Source organism: Anarrhichthys ocellatus, unplaced genomic scaffold, assembly GCF_004355925.1.
Source record: "Anarrhichthys ocellatus isolate YVR2014 unplaced genomic scaffold, GSC_Weel_1.0 scaffold12, whole genome shotgun sequence".
Lineage (NCBI taxonomy): Eukaryota > Metazoa > Chordata > Actinopteri > Perciformes > Anarhichadidae > Anarrhichthys > Anarrhichthys ocellatus.
In genome coordinates this window covers 9,843,625-9,854,610 of record NW_022280042.1, presented here as the reverse complement: position 1 = coordinate 9,854,610, position 10,986 = coordinate 9,843,625, and the positions used below count along the sequence as shown (strand labels likewise).

The following is a 10,986-nucleotide window of genomic DNA, read 5'->3' as shown; positions in this document are numbered from 1 at the left end:
TAAACTCATAAGAATGTGGCACGATGATTATAATGATTTCCTTTTGTTCCTCCCCGCCTACAGAGCACACTCAAACAATAACTCTGCATTAATAATAAAGTCAATACATCGACTCAAACGCACAAGTTCATAGAGCATGTGCACGATGAGTTTGGGAAGGCCAGCTGTCTCCGATGGTATAATTAGATTTAAATATTCCTTTATTTTCCATGCTGCAGAGGCCTGCAGGCTCGTTGGACTTCAGCACCTACCTCGGTCTGGCTGGCCAGCATTGCATAACCACAGCAGGGAAAATAGACTTTATTGCCTTTATTCATTCAGGACAAAGTAGCTATTACTTATAACTACTCTTATTACCATGTAACAACGGCTATAATGCACACTGTCTCACTCCACGGGGGATGTTTGCACAGCTGTAACCACCTATAGAAATACCATATCTGGTTTATATAAGATGTATGAATAATATCTATATCTATATATATGTTACTGCAATAAAAGCATCAGAAACGTATTAATGCATTGTGTGTTTTTTATGGAAACGCTATGAATATATAACAAACTGAACCACAAGCAATGGTTGTATTGTAGTAGTGCAGTAAAATTACAATAGGCAGTACAATAGTGACTCAGTGCCTTCAGGAATATAATACGAGTATTAAAGAAGAAATACGATCAGAAAGTACAATAAAACTATTGTACACCAGTTTATTCTGTACCACAGACACACTGTGAGGTATTATGTGAATATTACAGTGACTACAGTGACTTTTCTATGAGTTTATGGTTGTTTACTTACATTTTCTGGACCGGCTTCTTCCGTTTCTTCGCTGCGTAAAGCGCCGTGTTCGCCAGCATGGTGAACGCAGGCAAAGTGAAGGGCTGAAGAAGAAACTAAACAAAAGTGGCTTTATCCCGGTTATTCGTGGACACGTTACCAGCTCCACATCGGTAAACTTACATCCCTCAGAAAAACAATAACCGATAAAACAAAGTATGAAAGAAGAGACCGTAAAATCCCCCTGACGTCAGTCCTCGGTTGGTGTGCGTCTCGTGCGCCACTGAGCCAAACAATACTAACAACAATACTTTAGTTGCTGCAAACGCCAGCGAGACGTTGGCTAAGTACCACAACAGTTGTATTATAATCCACACGTATCAGTGTTTCCACACCGATTTACCGCAAACACCGTGACTTTTACGCGTTAAAAAAAAAGTCCTCGGAGGCGTTTTTACGTAAAGTCCTCCGCCTACGCGTCACCCTCGTTGTGTGATTTGACAGGGCTGCTGCTGCTCGTGCTGGTGCTGTGCGCGCTCCCGCGGTGTATCCGCGTGACACTGTAACGTGAGAGCAGATATTTTTTTAAGGTGGACTGATTTTGGGCCAACTGAGACTCACATCACAGACCGGGAAAGACTGGAAAAGTGCGTTCACACCGGGCAGGCCTTAAGGAGGAGTTCTTTCATTGTCATCCTTTTATATTACAGTACTTAAATAACTTGATTGGCATATAGAATTAGTTATTATTTTTATTTTATTTTATTTTATTTTATTTTTTATGCCGATAAAAAAAAACAATAATTTGTTTTTTTTATGATGATGATGATGACAATGACAATATTAATAATAATAATTAAAATAATTATAATAGTTTTAATAGTTGTATTAAACATGTACTGCAATGTAGTTATAATAAAGCTATATTTACAAATATTACAATGTATTCAACTCATTTAATGAATACTTTTATTCAGCATGGCTCTCTATTGTTATTATTATTATTATGCAAAACAAATCCCAGTTTTTCTGTAGTGCAAGACGTATTCAGATGATTTACTTGAGTAAAAGTAAATACTCCTGTGTAACAATAACAAGTATTAATTCTGCATCTTGTGCAGAATGGCCCATTTCAAACTGCTGAGTAGTTTAATCTCTAATAACACATCATAATGCATCAGTTAATTTATATTTTGAATTATTAATCTGATGCTGCAAAGAAGTTGTAGAAGAAGGAGTAAAAATAACAATATTTGCCTCTGAATTGTAGTAGAGTAGTATTATAAAGTTGCATAAAAGGGACAAGGACCTCAAACTAGCACTTGAACACAGGTTCACCCGGACCCTCATGTCCTCCAGATGATCCCAGACCCTGAGGATTCTGACCCTGAATCGGGACTCATCTCTCTGAGCCTTCGAATACAAACACTCACTGAAAAACGGACATTTGGGACGTTTCTTCAGGACAAAAACACATGATTCTGCTGCACAAACTGTCACTCTGAGTGTTTTTCTCCAGGTGAAGGTTGACTTTTCCCCCCCGTGTTGCTTCACACTGGTCTGGCAAAAGTTTGCATGTATTACGCCATGAAACAGCCAAAGTGCATGTACATATTTATCCAATGTTTCGGCCGTTTGGCAGTCGATCTCCGTGTGCTCCTACGCTCTGTCAGACTGAGGTGAGGCGGCTTTCACAGCGTCATGAATTTGAAGGATTCCTGTATTGTTCATTGTATTCAATGCAGCCAATGTCAGCGTGATATATCATGGTGTTTTTGTTCTTGGTGAGAACCAAATTTACAAAACTGAAAGGCACACGAACTGAATCCAACTTCAGGGTGAAATAAAGGTCAAAGGTCAGCGGCTGCATTGGTTCGCTCCCAATATTTGTCGTCAAACATCTGAAGACATTATAAAGTAAACTGGAATTCTTTCACATGTGACTTCTCGTATGAAGCTCTCCCAGTTGTAAATATGAAGCGTCACGCATCAGGATTCCTCTGGATGGAAATAATGATGAGAAGCTGGGTTTTTATTTGTTTTTGGAGTTCAGACCAAGAGGTTCAAAGCTTCTCTGCGCTGCAGTGGCACGATGAAGAGAAACCCCATTTCATGTTCATTATTTTACACAAAAGAAAGTAGAAATTGAAAGCTTCTGCAGGTATAATGATGGAGACAAACAAACAAGCGTAAACATAAGCTGCAGCGCAATTTAACAATGTTGTAAATGTGAGTGGACCTTGATTCTGTGCTGTAAACATCGTCGCGTCATCTTAAAGTCCTTCAGCGCAGCTTTTAAAATGCAAAGTTTCATCAAAATCACATCTGATAATGTGTGCAACTGTTCTGTCACACAATCTGCATTCACTGCATGCATTAAGGATGTAGGTCATTCAAATAACAAGTCATTTCAGAGATATTTCTGTAACTTTTGAGGATGTTTGTTTGCTATGTGGCCATGGGATCAAATACAAATCAATGTCAAGATGCTGTGTTTTATTGGTGCACATTCCCAAAGTAAATCAGCTTTGCAAGATTTCTTCAGCTTTCTTCAAGAATCATCAGAACTCATCAGGATTTAGCAAATATTATCCAAAATGTGCAACACAGCAGCAGCTATTCAACAAAAAAAAAACGAGTTTGATGGAGTCCACATTCAAAACTGTTTTCCGTGTTTGTTTTTTGTGAATAAACTGAAAGTTGAAGACAAACTGTTTGATATATTCAGAGTTGCAGAAGGTTTGGAGCCTAAGAGTGTGTAAGTTAGTTTAGACCAAATAAAACAGCAGTTTTTATACCTGCAGACTGACGCAGTTCTATAAACCATCTTATATAAAGCCTTGTTATTCTTCCCCTGTAATTAAAATGTACTTCTCATTTCGTGGATGCTTTGCATATCAAACCGTTCCCGGCTCGCTGGCAGCCCTGTGGGGGAAGTCTTGGCCTCCATGTTGCCATGGCACGACGTTGTGTTTAACGCGAAACACAACAGCTATCTGCGATATGCCACCCTCTGGCCTTTATTAAAATGCAACCTTGGTTTAAAATACACCCTGTTTCAATACTTGGCTCAGACCGGCAGCGTCTGGCAGCCTCACTTCTCTTCACGAGACGCTTTTTAAAAGCAGCTTTCTGTGTGTCTGCAGCTCTTCTCTCGCTTTCTTTAGGCTGTACGACTGCGAGGAGGATGACAGGTTGATTTGTGCCTGCAAAGCTTCAATTTAATGACTCTGTGATCTGGAGATGCTAATGGAGCCGAGCTATTGTTGCTCTTAATTGAGACATCCACAAAAAGATTTATAGCGGGCAATTAAAAAAGAAAAAACTGGAGTCAGCAGTGTTTTTTTCTCTGATCAGAACTTGCAGCAGTTACAGAGAACGCCGTCGTTCCTCATCATTAGCATGCCACGACTGAACTCCACCGCTTTATATATTTGGCAGCACCAAAACACGACTTTCCACTGTGCTGCCGCAGGCCGCTGCAGCGTGTTATTGCGACATGCAGAGGTGGCATTTACACAGCAGTAAACACGCTCCCAAACTCTGACTGCACTCGTGAACTCTCTGTGCCGCCATGTTGTTTTTAAGCTTGATTAGTTAGCTACATGCTGCATGAATGCATGACTTTGCATCTACATGCATCATTCAGTAAGCGGAGGAGGGCTTCATTCACTTTAGAGCATTAAGTTTATGCTTTTATTATCGATCATATCCTTCCTGAAAATTAATATTTTTGACATATAGTTTGGTTCGCTTGAATTTGACATAAATAACCCTAATACATGTAATATGCATTATCACAACTCACAGCAATGAGTGTAAATCTAATCAAATTGAAGCCCTGGTTCAACATTTCCCCAAAAGACAGACACACTTCTCATTCCTGCGTGTTCAGCTGTGATTAATTCATTCTGCACGTAATTAGCACCAAATTACAAAGTTATGGCCCTTTTTCCAAGAAATGACAGAATAAAATAAAGCATTACTGTAAAACCTTCCATGAAGGGAGTCCACCTACGTTAGTGTGCTTTTGGCTCTTAAATGATGATATTTTAGACAATAGTGTTGACCTCGTGGTTCTGATGAGTGTTTGTCAGATGTTTGCTGCAGGATCTCTCAGATCTGTGCTCGTAAAAAAAACGCCACAGTTTTTTGGTTTCACAGACGGTTGGCAAGAAATATTTCCGTCCTCGTCTCCACAATATGAAACGGCACCAAACACGGGACGGAGATCAGATCGAACCATTCAGACGCACCAGGTCTCAAATTAGAGGGGATAAAGGATGTAGCTCAAGATATGATTAAAGGTTGCAGCCACTCAAAATGACAGGCCTGCTGCAGTCATGCTACTTTCCACTGCCAGGTCCTCCAGGTCTGGAAGGACTCGGACCTGCGGCTCATCCTTCAGCCCTGGTTAGTGGTGAACGCAGCCGGAGGAGACACGGCAGGCTGCAGCTCTGGTTAATAGTCGCATCCGGGACAGGCGTGTTCTGGCAAATCGGTGGCAGATGTTGGTTTGTGTCAAGTGCTTTTCATCACTGGAATTCAGATGATTGGCTGTTTCTACATGGAACCTATCTGAGACCAAAACTGACCCTTTAAATAAAGCCTCCATCAGAAATGGAGGCCACAGTTAAGATGCCAAACGCCCAATGCAAAGTCCTCTTAAATGATGCCGTGAGAACGTTTAGTTTGTGGGGACTTTATGAGACCATTGGACCTCAATTTGGCACCACGTGTTGTCAAAGTAAAATGTTGAATAGAGGCACAGTATCGTTGAATCCGAGAGCGTTTTTGATGGCTGAATCTCAAGTAACGATTTGTCTGTATCTTCCGGCAGTTTGTGGCTTGTTTTTATTGTGCCTTTATAGTTTATTTACTGAGGCTTTATTTTAAAAGATGCTTCTACCATGTGTTTAAAAATGTTACGTTGTTACGTTACGTTGTTACGTTACGTTGTTACGTTACGTTGTTACGTTGTTATGTTACGTTGTTACRTTACGTTGTTACGTTACGTTGTTACGTTGTTACATTGTTACGTTGTTACGTTACGTTGTTACGTTACGTTGTTACGTTACGTTGTTACGTTGTTACGTTACGTTGTTACGTTACGTTGTTACGTTACGTTGTTACGTTGTTACGTTGTTACATTACGTTGTTACATTACGTTGTTACGTTACGTTGTTACATTACGTTGTTACGTTACGTTGTTACGTTACGTTGTTACGTTACGTTGTTACGTTGTTACGTTGTTACGTTGTTACGTTGTTACATTACGTTGTTACGTTACGTTGTTACGTTACGTTGTTACGTTACGTTGTTACGTTACGTTGTTACATTACGTTGTTACGTTACGTTGTTACATTACGTTGTTACGTTGTTACGTTGTTACGTTACGTTGTTACCACCTGTCCAGTAAATCCACATGCACTCAAGAAGTTATACGGGATTATTCACAGATGGACAATGTTACCTTTACATTAACTGGTGTGTTGAATACTTTTCTTTAAAGAATACCTTCTTCTTTGATAGAAGCAGGTGTTGCATTTGTCAACTGGTGGAATGAAACTCCTCATTAGTTCTCCGTCTCTCTCTCTTGAGCCGCGACATCAGTCGGCCTGACTTTACACCACGAGGTCAAAGCGATTCAGAAGAGAAATGATCGGAGCTGTTTGAAGTGGGAGCGTTTTTCTGACCGTCCTGTCAACGTGCAGAGAGATCACAAATCAGGAGGAAAGGTAAACAAAGCTTCCTCCTACGATCCTCAGCTGCTCCGGAGACGATTAAAGTTCATTTGTTACACTGGAGGAATCTGAAGATGAGTGTGTGTGTAAGTACACGTCACTGATATTTATTTTACTTGTGTTGGATGTGCATGTGTGAAAAAACAGAGACGGAAAACAAAACTGAGAGGACGAACGACACAGACTACAACAACAAACCTCTTTGAGAAATGAACTTAAAGCATCAAACAAGCAGAGGTTTATCTCCGCTCGGTTCCTTCACACACGGACGCCTGAGAGCTTCTGTTCCTCAGCCAGCAAAAAAGAAGAAAGAAGAAGAAGGTAAATTTATGAGGAATATGATGGATCCTCTTCTCCCACTTCATTCCTGGGATATCAAACATCCCACACACTTCACTGCCCATCAATAGATCAGAGCTGGGCGTTGCGTGGGAGTAAGTCTAGAGCTTTGCCTCAACGCCAGAGAGAAAAGGTCACAAACTGGGCAGAAACAAAAGGAAAACAAAGGATCCGCACGCTGGATTATGAAACGTATCGCTCTCAGGACTTCAGTCTTTGTTAAGCAAACAACACAAAAAACCAGCGCTCACTCAGGTGATACAATCAGCTAAATCAATCAATCTGATCACAACAAGAAGCTGACTGAACACAAGAAAGGCTGCTTTCAAATCAGATTAAATCTATTAAAGAAATACAGTCGAGTACAACGTAGAACTAAGATGGTCAGAAAGTGAATCATCGCTGGTCAGAAAGTGAATCATTGTTGAGACATTGTTGGATAAATAGGGGTTGAAAGCACAGATTTGTTTTCACGTATTTGTTTGGCAGAGCTTTCAAATCCATCATCCTGCTATGTGACTAACCGAGCATTCTGGGAAATGTGTTGTTTTTTGATGACTCACTCGCGGGCCAACATGAAAACCAACACTGGTGTTTTTTGGTACGCGATGGAATGAAAGCGTTTGGAGAGAAAAGGAACACACTTTTAATCTAATATAAAAATAACCAAAAACTCCACTTGGACCTTCAGCCACATCAGGTTTTACGTTGGTGTGGTGGCTAACAAATATGAGTAATGATCTCCTGTTACTCTGACTACATCCAACAGGAAAAACACAGTATTTTGGTGCTTATTGTCATCATTCCTGTTGGTTTATATAATTCAGAGGTGGAAATACTTCCTAAAAAATATGGACAGTAGTCAACAAATATTGTTTTGATCGCGATAGATTTGTGCCATGAACTACACATAATGATAAAAGATTTTGTATGTAAAAAGTAACTATAAGTCATGTCATGTAGCAAGTAAAGTACAAGTACATTAGAAAAAAATGTACTTATTGACATACTGGGTAGTAAAGTACTTCATCATATCATACAAGTACATTATGCAAAAAGTAACTATATGTTGCTAATAAATGTAGTAAAAAGTACAATACTTCCCTCTGAGATGGTGGAGTAGACGTAGCATGGATGGCAAATACTCAGGTGGAGTACAAGTACCTTGAAAAAGCTGTACTTGAGTAAATGTACGCACACACACACTCGGTGAGCTTCATTCGCACGCGAAGGTGCCGCTTCGGCCATCTTTGTCCCCACAGACGGTGACTTCACCGTTTGTGTGTGTGTGTGTGTCGGCCACGAGATTTTGGGTAACCGGCCCTCAAGTCGGACCCCGCCAGCCCCAGACTGTTATTACTGCTACACACACACACACACATACACACACACACACACACACACACACACACACACCCACACAGTGATTCGACTCGTCTGGCCTCTTTGCTCATCTGGGGTTGATTAGCGTTACCACTTCCCTACACACACACACACACACACCACACACACACACTGACATGAGTTGTGGCGAATGACTGTGTAAAGTGTGTGTGTGTTTCGGACGCACACACACACACACACACTTATGAGCGATGTGATGGCGGATTCCCATGAACTCAGTCACCCCTTCAAAATAAATCTTTTTCTCTGTATTTCAAATAATTTCCTCGACTTTCCAGGAAGGACATCAGAAGTCAAGGCTGGTGAAATTTGTCCACATTTCGTCTCTGATGTGCGTGATTAGTTTGAGGTCTTTAAACATCTACATTTTCCTCTATTTCTGCCTTAATTGCTTCTCAAACCCACACAGGTGTTTTCGCTTGTGGCTGATAAGGACTCTGCTCAGGTTACAATTGTGTCGGGTTTTACTGAATAGAAAGCCGACGTTTACATCTTGGTGGTTGGGAAACCCAGTGGATGAGAACTGTAACATGGGCAACCGATGAGCCCGGTTTCCTGCCTTGTTGAAAAGCAGTAGAGATGAAAAATATACACTCTCTATTTCACAAGAACAACTGTTTCACAATGAGGGCAGACCAAGGCCAAAATTCGGATCCACTCCAAAATTCAGTGAGTTCTTCCTTGACCCATGTTGCATTCTTCCACCAAGTTGCATAAAAATCTGGCTTGTAGTTGTTCTGTAATCCTGCTGAAAGTAACATTTTTCTAATGGGACTCTAATGGGAAACACTACCACTTTCGTCCACAGGCGCCGCCAAAATCAACACTTTAAAGTTCCTCGTGGTAGCTTTAAATAAACAGCATCTACGTTAACATCTAAGTTATAATTATGACTGTAAAACTAAGATTTTCATTTACGCTTTAGAGAACGAGGGAACATTTCTACAAAAAATTAAAGTGCACAAAAGTGATGGAAAACAAGAGGAGGCTGCAGGAAATGAGCAGACGCTACAGCCAAGCTCGAGTTGTCCTTTTAGACTCAATACCAGGTTAAATAAATCACATTTCAAATGGATATATTTTCATATTGCAGTAATGATCTTGTGGGATCTGCCGGGTGGGGAACTGGACTCTGCCAAAAAGCTCCAGCTCCGGCTCTCGGGGGAAATTCACAGTGTATTTTACATCTTTGATTTCTCCCCTCACCATAATTTGGGCTCATTCTTTCCTTGGCCGCCGCAGCGCTGGTAGCTCAAATTGATTTGACAACCAAGCGAGGATGTGAGTCACAGATGAAATTTCCCACCTTGGCGGAGCTCCGGGCCCCTCGGCTCCCAGGCGGTTTGGGCTTTAATGGACGTATAACGGCCGAGATGAAGAGGAGGGAAAAACCTGACGAGGTCCAAACCTTCCCTTTGAACTTGTTCTGGTTTTATGTTCTCACCTGCTCGACTCCCAAAAAACGAGACACGCAGCTGCATGAAACTAAGAGTTAATCAACCACCACATGAGTCAGCTGTGAGTTTTAGGTAAACCAAACATCTGCACTTCAGCAGCTGGAATTAGTACTTTTACTCAAGTACTAATTCAAGGTACTTGTATTTCCTCTTACGTATACTCCACTACATGTACTTTTGGAACTGATATTTTGTAATTCATATACATAAATATTTGGATTCCTGTTGAGTATAAAACAACCAAAACAAATGTATTATTATACTATCGAGATTGTTTTTAGTTTTTTATTTGATTGAAAATCTATTTATTTTAGTTTACAGAAGGAGATGAATTTATTGTTATTGATTCAGGGAAGTTTATGAGTTTATGATGACACATACATGTATTAAAAATACCTCCTATTGATTGTTATTGATCAGGAATCTGACAGTTTGCTGTGAAGCCACGTTTCGGTCCAACAGCACCACCCGCAGGCCGCTGCTGGTATTACAGACATGTTTCCACACTGGAGCGGTGTTGTAGTTTTCTTGCTCTCAGGTTTTCTGAAAGCTAAAAATTCAAACCGTCACCGGAGGCCCAGAGGAGCGATCCGGCGTCGAGGGGCCGAGAGCGTGACAGCATCAGGACCACACACACACACACACACACACACACACACACACATACAGAAATCATCCATCCTTTAATATCCAAGTCTGGCGCACTTTCATTTCTTCTGACAGCTTTAAGAACTTTTTTACAAACAATCTATTCATGTGGAAATAATCAGCAGATTCTTTCAACATGAAGATAATCATTAGTTAAAATCCTGCTTTTGCATGAATAATAATAATGTATACAATAGTAGAACAGACACAGTTTTAATACTTTCACTACATTTTACTGACATTTTATAATAATAATAATAATAATAATTGATGTGATTAATAACTGAATACTTCCTCCTGTGTCCAGGTATTTATTTTTTTATTTTTTTATTGTATAAAATCAACTAACTTGTATTATTAAGTGTGTGTTTGTATGTTGGAATGTTAAATGTCTTTGTTTCCCCAAATTAAACTCCTCAAACGCATAAAAAATATAACGTTTTCTAATAAGTGCAGTACTGCTTCTTGACCACTAGGTGGAGTTTAACTTCCTCATGATAAAAATCACACCACAATAAATACTTGAACTTCATTCTTATGAACAAGTAAAAGAAAAGATTTTAATAAACAAAGATTCAAAACAGTTCAATTCAATTTATAGCTGTAAAAAACAATT

General features: G+C 40.1%; 1 protein-coding gene across 1 annotated transcript in view; it reads right to left on the bottom strand.

Moving 5' to 3' along the window:
• LOC116385881 (aryl hydrocarbon receptor-like) overlaps nt 1-1,284 on the bottom strand; it is a 50,120-nt gene extending 48,836 nt beyond the window's left edge. The window contains exon 1 of the mRNA XM_031851613.1: nt 800-1,284. Coding sequence (XP_031707473.1) covers nt 800-858 — 59 coding nt within the window. The 5' untranslated portion in view covers nt 859-1,284. The remainder of the gene's footprint in view (nt 1-799) is intronic.
• Between the last annotated feature and the right edge of the window lie 9,702 nt (nt 1,285-10,986).